General features: G+C 43.4%; 1 protein-coding gene across 8 annotated transcripts in view; it reads right to left on the bottom strand.

Annotated features, from left to right (window-relative positions):
* ITPRIP (inositol 1,4,5-trisphosphate receptor interacting protein) overlaps window positions 1–19,458 on the bottom strand; it is a 35,935-nt gene that overhangs the window by 12,976 nt on the left and 3,501 nt on the right. Inside the window, exons 1-4 of one of the 8 annotated variants that reach the window (XM_078151072.1) lie at window positions 15,092–15,172; window positions 7,967–8,078; window positions 4,628–4,900; window positions 182–408 (exon numbers count right to left, since the gene is read on the bottom strand). The exons of 1 other annotated variant lie outside the window; for it this stretch is intronic. In XM_078151072.1, coding sequence (XP_078007198.1) covers window positions 182–205 — 24 coding nt within the window. In that variant the 5' untranslated portion in view covers window positions 206–408; window positions 4,628–4,900; window positions 7,967–8,078; window positions 15,092–15,172. Of the gene's footprint in view, window positions 1–181; window positions 409–4,627; window positions 4,901–7,966; window positions 8,079–15,091; window positions 15,173–19,458 lie in introns of those variants that run through there. 6 more of the 8 variants (XM_078151071.1, XM_020987973.2, XM_020987969.2 and 3 more) reach the window with 6 other exon arrangements.

The raw sequence follows: 19,458 nt of genomic DNA, 5'->3' as shown, positions 1-19,458 counted from the left end.
CACTTCCCAGACAAGATAGCACAGGCAGGGTCAGCCTATGATACTTACGAAGTTGTTCAAGTTTGTCTTTGGGGTTCCATAGCCCTTCCCTAACTACCTAGCTGACTGAGCTCCTTGAGTAACACCCAAGCTGAAATCAGCTGAGGCCATTCTTTTCAAGACAAGAAAAACAAACAGTCACCTCCCATCCTTCTCTCCAGTGCATGATGGCACATGCTGGGAGAGGTTTTTTGGTCTTATTTCCATATTTCCTCTTTGGTGTGTCCCAATTCACGCTCAGGGAGGTTCATGGTCTTAAGACAAAACATTTTCTGTGGTAGTGATGAGAGAGGCAGGAAAGGTTTTCCTCCTTTGTGACCATCTATAGTAGGTGTCTTCTTTGAGAGACAGGCCACAGATGACCCATACCTGCCAAAAAACCAGTCTCAGTCAGGCCAGCCTCCCCTCAAGTCTGGTTCAATGGGGTGCCAATTGGAGGAATCAAAGGGGGAAAAAAAAAAGGAATTGCTATGCCTCTGTAGAATTCAAGGCAGGAAAAGAGCAGCCTTCCATGATGAATTCTCCAGGGTCTCATTCAGGAGAACACCTGGGAAAAGGGTGAGAAAGTAGAGGATCTGGAGGGAGTGGGTATGGAGTACTGTTCCAAGGGAACAGAGCCAAGCAGATGCTTTCTTCCACCACAGTGTAAAGAATTACTGGAGTTAGGACTGGCAGAAGTGTGAAGCCAGCCAAGCATATGTTTGGCCCCTGAAATTTCTCTGTTCTTCAATCTATCCCCTCTTCTGGATGCTCCCTCTTAGACCAATAGCACTCTCTTGGCTTCCCTCTTTCAAAGCCTGCTTTCAGGCTCTTCTTGACTACTGTTGGTATAAACAGCTGATGACAGATAGACTAAAGTGATCTAATAAAAGGATTCAAATCTCTCCCAGAAGGATAGGCATTTACCTAAGGATCAAAGCTTTCTTTCTTTCTTCTTTTTTTTTTAAACTAAAGGAGAATGTTAGACTTAGAATCAGGAAGACCTGAGTTCTCATCCTGCCTCAAACACTTACTAGCTGTGTGTGATCCTGGGCAAGTCACCTTCTGCCTACCTCAGTTTCCTCATCTGCAAAATGGGGATAATAATAGCTCCTACCTCCCAGGGTTGTGATGAAGATAAAATGGGTTAATGTTTGTAAAACACTTTTCAAACCTGACAATGCTATATAAATGTTATTATTATTATTGTTCCAGGCAGTTGCCAGTGGGAATCAGGGGTAGATTCTGTTGGGGAGGGCACAAGGTTTTCATTGTCCCAGTGATATTAACTGCACCCTTCTAATGAGTATGATATGAAATCTAAGTCATCCCTTACATCCAACTTAGGATAGTACCTTTTATAGGAAATTTACATAGGACAGATGGGTGACGACCTTATCATTTGGAGGAAAGGATTCTCCATTCTTATAAATAAAAATCCTCACGATGAGGAAGCCTTCCTTTCATCTAACGCAATTGGCTTCCAATATATTCTTTTAGCCGATCACTGGAAAGGGGTTGTAGTAGCCTCCTGTGTACTCAGAAAAGTCAATAACTAGAGACCTAAAATGGAAAAACTTCCACAGGCTTCCCCTCCTTGAAACCTCTGCTCCCTCATCTGTTACATTAGGCTAATATCACCAGTCCTGACAGAGACGCAGCGGACTATTAGGACCAAATGCCATTTACATTATCATATATGATCGCTGCATTGGAAGTTTGAGCTTAAATGCCTTTTTCTGTTTGTTTGTTTCGTTTTTTTGGGGAGGGGATAGGCAATGGGGTGAAGTGACTTGCCCAGGGTCACACAGCTAGTAAGTGTCAAGTATCTAAGGTCACATTTGAACTCAGGTCCTTCTGACTCCAAGGCACGGATGCTCTATCCACTGCACCACTTAGCTGCCCCATGTTTTTTTTTAATTGTTCCAAGGAAGGCTTCATTCTAGAGGTGTGTGGAAATTAGATACGATTGTTTACATCAAAAAGGATAAGCAAAATACATACAAAAATAAGGCTCGTAATCCCTATCCTTCTGATCTCTCAGGGATGTTGGGAAGACCAAATGATAAAATTGTTTGAGAAACAGTTCTGTAGAGCATAAAACTCACTCAGTCCACACAGACAGAAACAACTGTCATGTGGCAGAGAATTGTACTTGGAGTTAGGAGACTGGGTTCAAATCCTGGTCCCTTTGTAACCTTTGATAATTTCCTTAAGCCCTCTGCTGCTTCAGTCTCCCGCTAAGATAAGCCCAATACCACTGATGTCATCTGCCTCACAGAGGAGTTGTGGGAACAGCACGTGGCTGACTTTAAAGCACGTTGCTGTGACTTGTTGCTATGACGTACATGGTGATCTGGGTCCCTCTGCATGGAACACTGCCTACTCTAAATGCAAACAAAGGGAGGAAGGCAGACCAGTGGGATGGACAGGCTGTTGGTTCCCATGGGGAAAGGAGGCATTGGGCCAGCAGGTTCCTGAGTCATCACCTTCATGAAATTAACAGGTCTCCAGTAGACCAGGCCAGGATTCCCTTCTGAGAGTGGAGCTATTATTCCAAAGCAGGGATTCGGGCCTTCGTAGTTCACCACATCTCCCCCAAGGGACCAGAGTTTGAAATTAATGCTCCCTCCTCACTCCAATCTAGCCACATACTAAATAAGCAGGGTTTGAACTTCAAGGAAAGAACAGTTGGGAATCAAGATTGTATATATGAGAGTGTGTGTGTGTGTGTGTGTCTGTGTGTGCGTGCATGTGCACACACCACACAGGATGGTAGTGTAAAGAATTTCTACTGATTATGAGAACCCATGGGGACAACTCCTTCAGAACAACTGGATGAAACACTTGCCAAAAGACATAATTTTCTTGACTTTTTTTGAGAGAAATACCTAAAAAAAAATCCACTACCCAACCCTTGTGGACTCCCAGTCCTAGGCAAGACTACCCCCCTGAAATCAGTTGGCCTCAGCTGAGATCCCTCAGACTGAGGGATCTGGTTTGCAGCAACCAGATTAAAAAATAAACCAGGGTCACCTTGAGGGGTAGCGTTTTTATCAGGCTACCAGGAAACAGTCAGGAAACACTGCTAAATTCCTCTCTCTCCCTCTCCTCCCCACCCTGCCTTCTGGAAGGTCATAGCCTCACTTAGAGGCTTACAGAATTTAGAAATGGAAAAGATCTGCAGAAAATCATCTAGGCCAGCCCTCTCATTTTTACAGACGAGGAAACTGAGCCCCAGACAGGTTAAGTAAATAGGCCATGGTCACATGAATAATATACAGAAAAGTTTGGATTTGAACTTGGTTCCCCCTGACTTCAAATCCAGTTATCTTACTTACTATAGTGAGCTCCTGACTTCCACTGCTAAATATGATTAGGCCTAGGGTCTTGGAGAGAGGCTGGAAACTTCTACATACACCATTGCTTCCTGTGGTCACACCTCTCTCCAAACATCCTAAACACCAATCTTGGTTGGTAATCCAGCCTGATCTTTCATGTTTGCCTCTCACTGCTGTCTCTCAACCTGTTGGCCATCTAGGTAGATTCCTATGTCCAGATACTAACAGTCCTCTCTCACTCCATTCTCCCTCTGCCAGGTTCCCCATATTTGGTTGATAACATAAGGTATTTAAATATTAAGTAAGGAAGAATGGATAAGATCATCCTCCTTCCCAGGCCCATAATTCATATACCTACAGGATCAAAAGTTTAGAGCTGGTGGGAACCTCAAAGTCCAACTAATCTCATTTTACATTTGACAGATGAAGAGACTGAGGCTCACAGAGGTTATATAACTTGCCCACTATTACGCAGGTAGTCAACGTTAGAGGCAGGATTAAAACCCAGGTCCTTGAGAGCCAATACTCTTTCACTGTATCATGGTACCTATGAGTTAGTTGACCCCAACAGTCATAGTCACTAGGTTGTGAAGGGAGCCCAGTGTATACTTTTCTTCTGGAACAGTCGGGCCTGTACTTCTGATACTAACCCAAGCCAAGACCAAGGTCTTAATGGTATATGGGGAGCAGGGGAAGGAGTGGGATAAATCAGTTTTGTTTTGTTTTTTTGGTTAGGCAATGGGCTTACGTGACTTGCCCAGGGTCACATAGCTAGTAAGTGTTATGTGTCTGAGGCCGTATTTGAACTCAGGTCCTCCTGAATCCAAGGTTGGAGCTCTATCCGCTGTGCCACCATACATGGTTAATTTTTGAAAAAGACTATATATAACTGAGAATTATATATATTCTTTTGCATTTTCATTCAACAATCACCAGAGGTCTATCATCTTTCTTTTTTTTTTTTTAAAGTTCTATTCAAGTCATTAACTACTTTCTTGTTTGCCTTTTTGTTAGATTTGTCTGGTTCTATCCACTGCACCACCTCGCTGCCCCCGGGACAAATCAGTTTCATATACACATATGAAATGAGTTATAAGTTCTGGTTATCTCTAGGGAGAGATGATCCAGAGGAGGGCAACCAGGGTGGTGAAGAACCTTGATCCCCATTGCCATAGGAAGATGAGTTCAAGAAAACAGAGATGCCCAGCCAGAGGGAAAGATCAGAGACAAGATGGGAGAAAACACAGTAGTGATCCTTGAGTACTCACGAGGGCTGTAACATAGAAGACTGGTTCTGGCAGAACCAGAAACAATGGCTAGAAACTGCGAAGAGGGAGATTTAGATTTCACATCAGGAGGAAACTCCTAAAAATTAGAGCTCTTGAATGGGCTGCCTGCAGAAGCGGTGCTTCTCACTCACTGAAGGTCTTCAAGCTGAAGCTGCATGATCACTTCTTAGGCATGGCAGAGTGGATATTCTTTTGGGGGGGGTAGGGTGGGGGGCATGGATTGGATCTGATGGCTGGTACAGTCCCTCCCAACTAAAAAACAAAACAAAACAAAACATGATTTTGTGGGAGGACACCCCTAAAAAAAATCTGAGTGGGACACCTGGTCCTGGGCAGAAACCCTACCCATCAGATGATTAGCTATATTTATATAGCTAGGGGAGCGGCCTTGGCCCAGAAAGCGTAGATCCGTGATTTCCGCAGTGTAGTTATTCTATCAACCAGTACAAATTACAATCCCTACCCACTTCCTCCAGTGCAATCTGTGCACGTTCTCCTCCACGTCCTCCACAGAGGATCCATCAATGCCTTGGAGACATTCTTCTGGCATGTATGGTATCTTGAGGTTATATGTAAAGCACAAACTTTAACATCTTACGTAAATGTTAGTTATTTTTAATAGAACTTGAGGTGTGACCAGCTCATCTTCTTTTTTGCTCATCCATAGCCCTGATGATACAATTTACATCAATTTGAGACTACATAGTTCTCAGAATCTCTACAAACATTTAGTTTAATTGTTAGTACTTGGGCAGCTAGGTGGCACAGTGGATAGAGCGCTGGGCTTGGAGTCAGGAAGACCTGAGTTCAAATCTAGCCGCAGACACTTACTAGCTGTGTGACCCTGGGCAAATCAATTAACCCTGTTTGTCTCAGTTTCCTCATCTGTAAAATGAACTGCAGAAGAAAAAGGCAAACCACTCCAGCATCTTTATCAAGAAAACCCCAAATAGTGTCATGGAGAGTCAGACACTACTGAAACAACTCAACAACGACAACAAAATTCTTAACACAGTGCCTGGCACTTAGTAGGTGCTATATAAATAGTTATTCCCTTTTCCTTAACACAGTGCCTGGCAGACAGTAAGCATTATATAAATGTTAGTTATTGCTGTTGTTGTTGTCATAATTATTATTATCATGCAAGCCTTAATCAATGACCAATGAGTTAAAGACTTTACATATAAACCAAAAGGAGATTTTTCTCCCCTTTTCTGAAAATGGAGAACAGAACCTCACCTAAGACGGCAGCCAACTAGACACAACTGATAAAAAAGTCAGCAAATATGCAATGAGCATCTTTTGGGGGACAAACGTTGGGCCCCAGGGGAGATAAGAGAGAGACACGGTTCCTGCCCTTGAAGAGCTCACAGTCTGGCTGGGGAGACAAGACTTATGCATGTGGAAAGATAACAGAATTGTAGAAATGTCATAGCAGGGAAGGCAACTGAAAGCTCCTTCGTTTTTCAGAGAAAACCAAAACAAAACAAAACAGAGGCCCAGAGAAAGGCAATAGCTAGCTGGGGATCATGTAGTTCATTCCTATAGTGGTTTGCCAAGGAGTTCAACAGTGGTTCAATATGGGGGAATCATAGAACCTGGAGTGGAAAGGCACTTTGGAATCCACAGTACGCAGTTTAGTATGTACTTGTCTGCTAATTATTTCCTGGATGTTACTCTCAGTTTCTAAGGTTATAATCCAGGTTTTTTTGAAAGGGAAGAGGGCAGGGACACTGTCTTCTCTCATCTTCCCCACAAGGCTGGGCTCATAGCAGGTGATCGATAAATTCTTATTGGTTAATCGATCCCATGTGATAGAGGTATGGGTCAGGAGTGACAAACTTTATGAAGGTTATCCAAAAACTCAAGGATAGAACAGAGCTAGTATTGGCTCAGGCTCTCTGGTCTGATTAGTAGGAGTGAGGGAATACTGAACTTCCTAAAATACCTAGTCTAAAGAATGGTCACCAAAATTGCCAGGCCCTCCAGACCTGAGGCACCTAGGATCCCTTCTTTCCCTCTGCTTCTTCCCTTTCTGGAAAGGAAGAGAGAGAGAGAGAGAGAGAGAGAGAGAGAGAGAGAGAGAGAGACAGACAGACAGACAGACAGACAGACAGAGAGACAGAGAGAGAGAGACAGAGAGACAGAGAGAGACAGAGAGACAGAGAGACAGACAGAGAAACAGAGACAGAGACAGAAAGAGAAAGAGACAGAGAGATGAAGGGTCATAATGATGGGAAAACACTTCTGAGTTGCATAGAGGTGGGTTTTTCTGTAGAGGTAACAAAAGGAGCATCTTTAAGGCAGGTCTGGCACTTGGGCAGGGCCACTTGCAAGCAGGCAGATGTTAGGAATCCCTTTGGTCCAAGGACCTCATATGGTTCTACAGAACAGGTATTTATGAGCTAAGGACAGGCATGGAAGAACAGAGAAAGGGCAGACATTGGCATATGACTTGATACTGGCAAAGGAAGCTAATATATTGAATGACAAGGTAGCTAATATATGAATTTTCAAACTCTGCTTTTCCACTGTCCCCTTCCTCTTAGCTTTCAGATATGCTTGGATCCTCTCACACACCCTGCTCCCTCATCTTCCATGGATAAATTTTTTTTAAAGCTTTCATTTGACTTACCTGCCCCTTCTAGCTCACTCCCATTTTCACTAATATCAGACTAGGCCTACTGCCTTTACTTCCTTACTCCCCAATTCCTCATTATTCTCCTGCAATCTGGGTTCCCTCCTTACCACTGTACTGAAATGCTTCTAAGGTTTCCACTAACCTCCTAATCCTCAAATCCAGCGACTTTCTCTTATTTCTCATAATTCTCAACCTCTTTGTGGCACTTAATCCTTTTAACCACCTCTCCTGTCTTAGTTTCTGTGATACTGCCCTCCTCCTCACCTATCCCCAAAGTATAGACATATCCTCCCAGATTGTATCTTTATCCTTTTTCTCTCTCCCTTGAGGAACACTGGTTACTAAGTCTTAAACCAGCCTCATACAAATGATTCTCAGCCCTGACTGTTCTCCTGAACTCCTGTCCTATAAGGAGGCTCCAGGCCAGAACAATATTCCTTGAAATCGCACGTGGTGCCTTTTCTTGCTTCTGTAGTTTTGTTTGTGCTGTTTCCTGACTGTCCTACCCATCTAACATTATCCTACCTTCAAGGCCCCGCACAATTTCTACTTTCATGATGAGTTGCTGGATCAGGTCAGTCTATTCTGATATCTCCCTTTTTTGAAATCCTATAGCACTCATGGACTCTGCAGGATTTAGGTACTAAATGAGATGCCGATTCATATTGATACTTAACTATTCTAGGAGTCTTGCTTCCTCAATGGCTCCTTGAGAGCAGAACTCTTCTTCCTGTCCCTTCACAGTGCCTAATTTAGTGCTTTGACACAAAGTAAGGGATAACTGGACACCTGTTGGATGAAGTAACAAAGTTTCTCTCAAGATCAATGAATATTGTACAGTTATGAGTCAGCTTCAGCGCTGACCTCTAGCCCCACCCCGTAGTGACAGTTAGTTGTCAGAGAATGTTCTGAGGCAAGGGACAGGAAGGGATGATGGGTGGTTGGGTGGAAAGGCAGACATCCTTCCTGCCCTCAGACTGCACTTCTTCCCTTAGGTAGAAGGCTAGAAAGGGAAATGTGTGCCATCAATCTTCCTGGGAACAAAGAGTCCTTCCCTCCCTGCTGTCTGATTCCAAAATATCCAATATCTCAACACAAGAGCATACAAAATTTCCACACTACCTTGGACCATTCTGCTGTTAAAGGGATAGCTGCTGAGCATGTCACTCTTCTGGTCAAATCTCTTCCATATCTCCCCTTTATGTACTGAATAATAAACCCAACTCTTCAGTCTGTTCTCCAAGGCCCTCCATAATCTCAACTCAGCCTTACCTTTCTAGTCTTTCCTCCACTACTACTAAACTATGATTCAGTCAAACTCATCTATTTCTTTGTCCCCTGAATACACCCCATGCTACTACCCCATGCCTTTGCTCATATTGTTTCCTATATTTGCAGTGTTCTCAGTAGTCAAGTATTTCCTCCTTGAATGTCAGAGTTGGATGTGGCCTTTGAGCTCTTCTGGTTCAGTGGTGTCCAACTCAAATAGAAACAGGCTACATATTGACTTGGAAAAATCACAAATTAACATTACTGATACTATGCTATATTTTTATTTATTTTGTTAAATATTTCCTAATTACATTCTAATTACAAAACTCAGGAGTTTTGTGGGCCACATGCCTTCAGCCAGGTGCAAGTTTGTTGCTTCTGTATCTAGTTCAACCCTAAATTTTTCAGATGGAGAAAATGCGGCCCAGTGAAGGAAGGAGATTTACCTAAGGTCATACAGCAATTTAGTCACAGATCAAGGATCATAAACTTTGAGGGGGAAGGGACCTTAAAGGTCACTGAGTCCCAACCCCCTTGTTTTACAGGTGAGGAAACCAAGACACAGAGAGGTTAAGTGACTTGCCTAGGGTCATGCAAGGAGTAAATTGATTGAGGCAGGATTTGAACAAAGGTCTTCCTGAGACTAGTGTCCAATCCACTCACTATACCAACATGCCTCTTAATCTTCTGTGCTCTTGACACTTCGCCATGCCAAATTTTCATAGAATTGTAATTTAGATTTTGGTGAGAGGGTAGGGTGAGGTTTCTCCACACAGTAATAGAGAGACAAATGTTATAGTAAAACAAAGGCCTCTCTGTTTTATAGCAAAAGTGCTTTGGGAAAACTACACGGTGCAGCATTTTTCCATATGACGAGACTCACCTTACTTGTTTTTCTTATATTTTTCTTCTGCCTATTCACTCATATCAGTTAGGTTGTTATGGGCTGACTCACTCCAAGTAATCAGCCTACCTATATCTATGCTCCTGTCCCACCTGACAGCTATGGTTTCCTTTCCTAGAGGTTGGCCAGTCTGGGTCTAGGCAGGAAAACACAGAGCCACACTGGAGCACTCAGATGATACCCACTGGCAGACAATTTGGTTTGCCACCTCTGTTCAGCAGGGTCAGGGTGTCTAGAACACCAAACCAGCCCCCTTTCCTTGTCCCACCCCATTCAGAGAAGAAATAGAGAATGTCTGGCCTGAAATCAGTCTTTGAGAACTCTCTCTCTCTTTGTTCCCTCAATAACAAAGACAGATCAGAAGTGAGACATGGCCCTGTCTGCCCCTTGAAGGCTCTTTCAGCACCATCAGAAAAACGAAAATTCTCAAAGGCTTCAGAATGGCTGGAAAGAGGTAGCTTCTCACATTCACTTCTTCATGTCACAGCCAGTCACATGCCCTCCGCCTTCACCCCTCTCTCATCCATATGCTGTTGGGGCAGGATCCTTCTCCCTCTGGGGCTACCAAGCCTTTAGCTCCTGGCCTGGCAAGCCCCTTCCTGTCCCCTCCAAGACCCCTCACTCATTCTGCCCTCTTTCCCAGACTGTACCCATGATGTAGAGACCAAAACTCAGTGCCTCCCCTGGCAAAGAGCTGGGAACGTGCGTACACACAGAGACTGTCTCTGGGCTTGTAAAGATCCAACAGCCACTTTCATCTTAACAAGGCGGAACAATAACACCAGACAAAAAAGAAAGAGAACAGCCTAGTTATAAAAAATTAAGAGCTTGATTGTTGTGTTCTCTGCAGCCAGTGCCCGGCTGAACAATAGAGCTGGGGTGTCTGCCTGCCCTACCACCCTCCTACACTCTGGCTGCATTACTCAGAGCCAACCGGTTCTATTATTTTGAGAGCCAAGCCCCTGGGATTGTAAAGTCATAGAATACAGTTAGCATTGCCAGCTGCTTCCTCCCATTTATCTCCCTATTAACTTGGATATTCACATACGCACTCAATTCTCTCCCTCCCTCCCTCTCCTTTCCCTTGTTCACCCATCCTTCTATATCTAAGGCTCATCAGGCTGTCTCCCTCCCTCCCTCTGCTTTTTCAGAAACATGTTTTCTGAGGAGGGGAGAGATAGGGGCCACAAAGCTGGGAAACAGTTTTCAGTTGAGTAGAGGTGGGCTCTCCTCTGCCTCTCTCCTTCTTCCAAATGATAGGATTAGTTTCCCTTCTAGCTGGGGAGGCAGTAAAAAGATCTAGGTTTGAATCCCACACCTGTCACCAGCTTGTGGAACTTTGGGCAGGTCACTTAAACTCTCTGTAGTTCAACTTTCTCATCTATAAAAGGAGAGAGTTGGACCAGATGATCTTTGAGATCTCTTTCATATCAAAATCTTGTGATATTATAATTTGAAGTTATCATTGGAATATGAAATTGGACACAATCAGACTTCTGTATTTACTCACAGTGAATATACTTTGTGGAGGGGGTAGAGGAGGGAATATCCTGATCTGTGTTTTTGGTTTTTTTTCCCCCACAGATATAAGGAAATCCCCAGGGAAGAAAACTCCATTTACGATTACAGATCACCTACCTGTTCTGTAACTCATTGTCTTGAGCGGTCTGGGGTACTATGAGATGAAGTGACTTTCTTAGGCTCACACAGTTAGTTTGTGTCAGAGGTGGAATTTGAACCCAAGTTCAGTTCTCCATCCACACAGTCTCTTTCAAAAAGAAAATACAAAGGGCAGCTAGGTGGCCCAGTGGATAGAGTAGTAGTCCTGAAATTAGGAAGACCTGAGTTCAGATGTGACCGCAGACACTTACTAGTTGTGTGTGACCCTAGGCAAGTCACTTAACCCTCTTTGCCTCAGAGTTTTCTCATCTATAAAATAAGCTGGAGAATGAAATGGCAGCCACTCTAGTATCCCTGCAAAGAAAACCCCAATTGGGGTCACAAAGAGTCAGACATGACTGAAACAACAATACTATGTACAAGGCTTTGTGTTATAGACCCTGGGAGACAGAAAGAAGTGGCTCACAATGAAGGAGCAATTTGATTTCTGCCCTTAAATAAATTTACCACCTAGTGGCAATAAAGGAGTATAGTTGGGGCAAGAGCAGAGAAGGGATGATTAGTAAAAACAGCTGATAATTACATAAGATTCCAAGGTTTACAAAGGGCTTTCCATACATTATCTTATATGATACAACAATGTTGGGAAGTGCTATTATTTTTCTACATTTTACAGAAGAGGAACTCAAACTTCAGAGAAGTTGAAGTGACTGGCCCAAGGTCACCCAGCAGTAAGTGTCTGAAGCCAGAATTCAAATAGCAAGTCTAATGTTCTTCCCACTATACCCCACTGCAGTGCGAGGAACTGCTTGTAGTGACAGATTAGCATGATACCAAAGTTGAAAAAGTAAATAAGAGCTATGTGAATTAAATGAGTGTGAGACTGTGAGAGATTCTGGGAGGCAGGGAGGTGGACTAGGTTATACTCCAGCCAGAGGATTCTGGACTCGCTAAGGACTCTGCAAAAAAGGCCCTTCCATTCCTGTTTGTCTACCAAAAGCAATTAGGGAAAAAGGATGAAGATTATTTGGGACGTTGTAGTGTGTGTGTGTGTGTGTGTGTGTGTGTGTGTGTGTGTGTGTGTGTGTGTGTGTGTGTGTGTGTGTGTGTGTGTGTGTGTCTAAGGGCAAAAGGTATATGGAGATACAAGACATATTGCAGGGCTCACAAATGGACAATGCTGGGTGACTCCTGTCACACGTTTTCCATTTAATTGGAGTCTGCTGAAACCTTGTATTCTCAGTGACTGTGGAACAAAGAAGTGGGAGAACAAAGGCCACTTTCATAAACCCGAGGCTGAGGGCTTCCAGCTCCTTTTCTCCCCTCCCTGGAGAGAAGGCTAATGAAACACATTCCCAAGAGGACAGCCAGTTAGAAGCACATTTGCTCTCAGCCTCTGGATGGGTCCCAAACTACAAGATAGCTTCCTCCCTCCTCCTCTTCTCCCCCGCCCCCGCCCCATCCTTTCCCTTCCTGCCTCCCTCCCCATCTGAAGTTGGTTTAGAATAGAGAATTCAGAAGGTGCTGGGGCTCCCTAGCAGACAGCTACAGAGAAAGGCAAAAGCAAAGGGAGGGAAATCAACATAGCCCAAGCCAGCTTCAAAGCCAAATTTGAGAGAAACTCTAGACCCTTTTTCCAGGCCACACATTCCAGTCACTCTATATTATTCATCTGTGGCTTAGATGTTTCAATAATTATGTCCTTTGTATTTATCTAGTGACTTTCATTAGAGGATCTCAAAGTACTCTCTGAATATTATCTGGTGGTGACTGTTATCTACCCCATTCAAAAGATGGGGAAATTGAGACCTTAACATTACACAATGAATCACCCAAAAGAGTGGGAACAAACTTAGAGGCATAGAAATAGGGATATAATTAGCTTCTCTCTCATCTTTGTCTCAAAATTGCTTTATCTTTCCACACAAAGGATTAAGATACCATCTGTAAATACCCTTTCCATGCAAAGGGTCATAATCAAAGCAGAAATGCCACTTCCTTAATTAGCTTTGAGAAAAGACTTGTAAATAGAAGCATCATTCATGAATTAGCTCACTGTTCTTTATGGCATATAAGCCTGACTTCCATCTTTACCCACATCCATGTTTATATATAATTCAGGCAACTGTATTCAGGGAAATTTTCATAATTATTGCTATTCAGTCATGTCTGACTTTTCATGGCCCCATTTAGGGTTTTCTTAGCAAAGATACTGGAGTGATTTGCCATTTCCTTCTCCAGCTCATTTTACAGATGAGGAAAGTGAGCAAACATGGTTTGGTTGAGTGACTTCCTCAGGGTCACACCCTTCATAAATGTCCGAGGTCCAATTTGAACACAAGAAGATGAGTCTTCCTGACTCCAGGCCCAGCACTCTATCTGTACTACCCAGTTGCTTAGTTTTTTTTTTCCATAATTTTTCATAAAACCTAAAGTTAAGCCAAAGTAGAAGCACTAGATAATCATTTAACTCAAACCTCTGCCTCAAAGCAGGCCTGCACCTCCCCTATTTCATAAAAGTGATAATATTAATAGCTAACATCTACATCTCTTTAAGATCTGTCATTTACAAAGTACTTCATCTATATTATCTCATTTGACCCTCACAACAACTTCAAAGTAAGCTCTATTATTGTCTGCATTTTACAGATGAAGACGTTATGGGACTTGCCCAGCAAATGTCTGAGGCAGGATTTAAACCAGGGCCTCCTGACCCCAAGCCTAACACCCCAGACTCAAGCATCATCGGGGAGAGAGAAGACTGCCCACGCCTTCCTTCTCTAATCTATTTTAGTTTCTCATCACTTTTCTAGACAGGAAGTACATCTTCTGCTCTACTCTGCAATATTCTGGTTGGTTCTTTGGTTCTGTCCTCTTTTTAGATTTCTATACAACAGAAGCAATGAAGGGGACACAGCAGATGTGACCCATCACAACACAGACAAAGCTACCTCCCAACTAAGTGAAGAACATCAGAATTATTACAAGTGTTCCATCCAATTCCAGAATTTCCTAAGTGGAAGGGAGGTCAAAGCTATTGTCCCCAGTGTCAACCTGAAAAGATTACAGGATCACAGAAATAGAATTGGGTGGGACTTCAGAGGGTCATCTAGTCCAGCACTATCATTTAACAGGTAAGGAAACTGAGGCACATAGCACAGTTATTCAGTGGCAGGAATGGGCTTTGAACTCATCTGTTTTCAAGTCCTACATTTTCCCTATTATGCCACACTGACTCTCAAGGGAATCTTCCTAAACCTTCCTCTCTTAGGGACCCTCCCAGATAAGGGAGAGCTATAGCTAAATACATGAGTTTATTCAAATCCTTTGCGTCTCCATGTATAATTTTCAGTCTGCTTACCCTTTGGGGCAGAGTTAGAATTTAGAGTCACACACTATTGGAGGCAGAAGGAACTTTAGAATTTCTCTTGTCCAGCACCCCCACCCCACCCCTTCCCCCATTTTACAGATGCAGAGGCTGAGAAAGGGGAAGTATCTGGTTCAAGGTAACACAAGTAGTTGCAGAGCCATAATGAGAATCTGGATCTCCTAATCTCTGGTACAATATTCTTACCACTATACTGCAGAGTAAGGAGGGGTAGGAGGACAAAGGTAAGGGGTAGAGATGCGTGACCAGGACTAACAGAAAACCCCCATGTTCAATCCACACCCACAAGCCACATCTTTAAAAAACTCTATAGCCGTGGCAGCAGCAAAGACAGCTCCCAGCTGAGGCCAGGAAGCCCTGAGGACTTCTAAAGCTTCACCTTGCCTCTCTGCCTTGTCCTTAGACACAGAAAGGCCTGAGAGACCAAGAAAGGTATAGGGCTTGATGACCTGTGGATGCTATATCTGTCAAACCCTACTCCTTCATTCCCCCATTCCATCCAAGTAGCTCAGGCCTGAGCTACCAACCGAACACAAGCTGGTAAATCTGTACCAACCATACTCCCTGATGAAATCCCCAAAGAACCCCTAGGAAGGTAAGGTCTTTGAATATCCTCACTTTGGGATGTGTTTTCATGCCAGTCGACTCCTTGGTGGTTGTCTCCTGAGCATCTGATCCCACTGTAGTGGTATTGCCCCTGGCAACAGTGATGACACACGTAAGCTGTTACCATTCTGGTGATGTCATAGATCAGGATGGCAGCAGATGGAGGAAGGACTGCATGGCAAAGTGGGACGTTGTCGCCGCCTGAATCCATTTGGAGATGTTTTACAGTCCATCAGAAGGGACTTAATGATCTGATCAACCTCTCTAGTTCCAAATAACCTCTCTGATCCCCCCCCAAGAGAAAAGTATCCTGCCATTCCTTTCCAATTTGCATGTCTGTTCTAGTTCTTTCCAAAAACTTAACTCCTCCTATGGGTCTTTCAAGCCTAAAAGAAACAGAAACTTTATGACTGACAGCATTGTGCTCACTGCTGAACAAATCCAGGTGAAATAGTACCCTCTCCACCATTCTGGGACTCTTAGAACCCCTGTCACGAGGGCCCTTTGCCCAAACTTCAGAGGATGATGGCAGTAAGGAGGGGGTCAGACCCTAGGATCCAGGGACACAGAGAATCCCTCTGGGCTCCCTTAGCCATCCAGAGAAGGTCCGGGTAATGATCAGCAAGGAGTCTTAAGCAGCTCTAGTCTCCCTAAAAAAGGTCATGGAAATCTTTTGGTAACTCATAAGGCAACTATAGATGTAACTCTCTCCTAACCAGTGTGATTGTAGGCCTCATAGAAAACACCAGGCCAAGACTGGAGGTTTGTAAACTTTTAAAAAAATATTTTGATAAACTATTTCAATATGATAAATAGGGAACAAATGTTTTATCTAATATTAACTGATTTCTACTGTAATCTTAAGTATTTAATGCATTCATTTAAAAACACTATTCTGAAGACTGACTTTCCAAAAGAGGTCTAGCACACACAAAAAGAACAAGGACCCCAGCTCATCTGTACTAACTCTGGCCCCCAGATCTGGACACGCCATCTTGCAGCCTTCTGGTTACTGCCACAGCTGTGAACCTCTTCACTCTGCTTTGCTGCTATCTGGTTCCCCAGTTATCTGGTTCTTTGGGAGAACTATGGTACCTGAACCTTGGCCATTAGTGTTTAAGCCCCCCCTGACCTCAAGACAAACCACGTTGAGACTATGTAAATCTCACTGGCAGAATGGAGACTCCATGTAGCTGCACTATTAGGCCTTTACATACTTAGAAGGGAATTGACACCAGAAAGGAACACTACATTTGAACCCTAGAGATAACTAAAATGTTTGTTGGTGGGGAAGAGAGGAACGAGCATTTATTAAGTAAGCATTTCACAAATATGACCTCATTTGTTCCTTAAAACAAGCCTGTAAGGTAGGCCCTATTATTATTCCCATTTTACATGAGGAAATTGAAGCACATGGAGCTTAAGGATCATGTGCCTAGTAAGCATCGGAGGCTGGATTTGAACTCAGGTCTTCCTGACTCCAAGCCCTGCCCTCTAGCTAGCACCTAGTCACCTGTTAGGCCTAACTAGAGCTAAGAAAACTTAAAAAGAACAAGAAGGAGGTAGAGAGGGAGAGGAAGATAACTAAAGAGAGAAGATCACTTTGTGACAGGCACCACAGATCAGCATAATGGTACCCAGGCCCACAATGTGCCTGCAAATGCTGCCTATAGGCAGACATTCTCATCATGTGTTGACACTGAGTCAACATTAGTTGTTGTTTGGTTGTTTTTCAGTCTTATCTGATTCTTCCTGACACCATTTGGGGTTTTCTTGGAAAAGATACTGGAGTGGTTTGCCATTTCCTTCTCCAGTTCATTTTATAGATGAGGAAACTGAGGCAAACAGGGTAAAGTGACTTGCCCAGGGTCACACAGCTAGGAAGTGTCTGAGGCCAGGTTTGGACTCAGGAAGATGAGTCTTCCTGACTCCGGGCCCAGTGTTCTTTCCACTGCGCCAACTAGCACATTTACCAAGTGCAAAGCACTATGTGCGTGCATGCACATGGTATATTCCATTAAAGCAGCCCCTATAACTTGGTTGTGTGACAAAAGCAGGGGACCCCTTTGGGCTAGAAAATTCATCACTAAGCAAACTGGTTCACCAAGGGCAGAAGTGGAGGGGTGAAGCTCCTAACCATATCATCACCTTGGAGTCAGAATTTACACTCTTGACTCTGATTGGTGGCTAATGGTTGCAAGACAGCAACACATAGAATGGTTGTGGGCCTGTATGTGCTAGATTTCTATTCCAAGGTATATAGCACATGGCACCTAGGACCAAGGATGGCCGTGAACTTATGGTAAAATCAGCACCCTCTATATCCTATGAACCTCCTGTGCACACTCCTCACAGTTTCAAGCTCTCAGTGCCCTCCTGATTTCTCCAGACTTGCTCTTCTTGAAGGATTTGGTATAAGTGCCTTATACCTGAATATAATTGAAATAAAATCACTATATTCTTTCTTTCCTAGGAGGATGTGCATTCATAGGACAAAGAGCTGACGAGGGGGTTGGCGGTGGCGCAGATATCAGAGGTCATATAGCCCAACTGCCTCATTTTAAAGTTTAGGAAAATAAGGCCCAGAGAGATTAATTGACCTTTTTTTAAACTTTAATTTAAAAATTTTTTTCCCCCATTTAATAGTACTTTATTTTTTTTTCTAATTACATGTAAAGATAGTTTTCAACATTCACTTTTATAAGATTTTGGAGATTAAATGACTTTTCCTAGGCCACACAAAAACAGTCTGTTGATTCCAAACCCTGTGTGTTGAAAAGCACACCACAGCTGCCACTCCCAAAGCTTCTCTCTCACATTGGAATAAAAAGCCATGTCCCTTGTCAGAATGATTTTAGGTTTCTGCAAAGCAGGTAAGCCATTCCTCTTTTCCTAAATAGGTGATCCCTTACTTTACCTAAAGGCAGATAATAGTTTTGATAACATCGAATATTCTACATAACATTTTAAGGATGACAAAGTACTAGACACATAATCTCATCTGATGCTCGGAACAACTCTATGAAGTGGATACATCCTCATTTCACAGAGAGATTAAGGGACTTGCCCAGGTCACACACCTAGTAAGTAAAGCAGGATCTAAAAGGTCTTTTAAAAGCCGAGTCCAATACCCTATCAACTACAGGGCTGCCTCTGTCACAGAGAGGAGCTCATCATTAGATGTTATTAGATGTCCCAGTTTTAGCTAGACCTGCTCACTTATTTGTCCCCTTCAAGGGCCGTTCTGGACTTTATGTCTTCAGCTCTTCACCATCATTCCCCTTCCACTTTGGGAGAAAGGGTAGTTTAAAGGATTCTTGGCCAGCTCCCTTCTTCCCTCCACCCTTTCCCCACTGGCAGCTGCGGGCCAGGCACCCTGCAGAAAGCAGCACATTTCTTTTAGACACACCCGGGTAGTGCTTAGTCATTACCTTGACCCATTTCAGTCCCCAAACTGGATTTGCTACCTCTTGCCACCCAGTAATTAGGAAAGGGAGTCACTGGGTATTTGTCAGGGGCTCTCTATCACCAAGGGCTCTTTGCTTCTCTGGGACTTGCTCTCACTTCTGATGTTAGACCAGCTAACTTTCACTAACTGGGCTCTCTTCTTTTATTATTAAAGGAAACTATCTTTCCTTTTGCCTTTCTTTCCTGTTTTCCTAGCCAAGATCAACTTTTCAGCAGCCCTGCCTGCGAGAAGTCAGTGAGCTGCTTGGTATGCTGGCTAGACCACCCTTCCTCAGAAAACCTGAGAGGCCTTCCATAAGGCAGTGTTGGATTCAGGGAGAAAATGAGCCCAATTTGAGGAAGTACCAATGGTCAGGCATTTCTACCTCAACCCTCCCCACCATCCTTCCTTGACTCCACAAACTCTCTTTGTAGAATCCCAAGCAATACTACCACACTTTTCCCATGGAGGGGGAGTGGGGGTGAGAACCAGACACGAAATTAGAATCACAGAATCTTACTGTTGGAAGGGATCTAGTTACCTTGTCTAAACTCTTGCCTAATGTAGAATTCCCTTCTGCAATATATCTGTCTGACAGATCACCCAGTCTCCCCTAGATTATTTCCCCTAGACAACCTGTTTCACTGTTGGACAAAGGAATATAACTTTTTCCTAGAAGGTTCCATTGAGTATCTTGTAGGGTGGTTCTTAACCTTTTTTGTCATGGATCCCTTTGGCAGTATGGGGAAGCCTATGACACCTTCTCTAAATAATGTTTGTGTTGCCTATATTCTTAACTGAAGGAAATGCTTACTTTTAGTTAGAAGTCAGTGGAAAATAAAGGTGTGATTTTTTTTCCCATCCAAATTCAGAGACCCTCTAAAATCTACCCGTGAACTCCAAGTTAAGAACTGCATATCTAGTACAATCC

The sequence above is a fragment of the Phascolarctos cinereus genome, unplaced genomic scaffold, assembly GCF_003287225.1.
Source record: "Phascolarctos cinereus isolate Bilbo 61053 unplaced genomic scaffold, phaCin_HiC Scaffold_3;HRSCAF=262, whole genome shotgun sequence".
Classification (NCBI taxonomy): domain Eukaryota; kingdom Metazoa; phylum Chordata; class Mammalia; order Diprotodontia; family Phascolarctidae; genus Phascolarctos; species Phascolarctos cinereus.
Note: the sequence above shows the minus strand (reverse complement) of the source record. Positions and strands in the feature narration are given on the sequence as shown.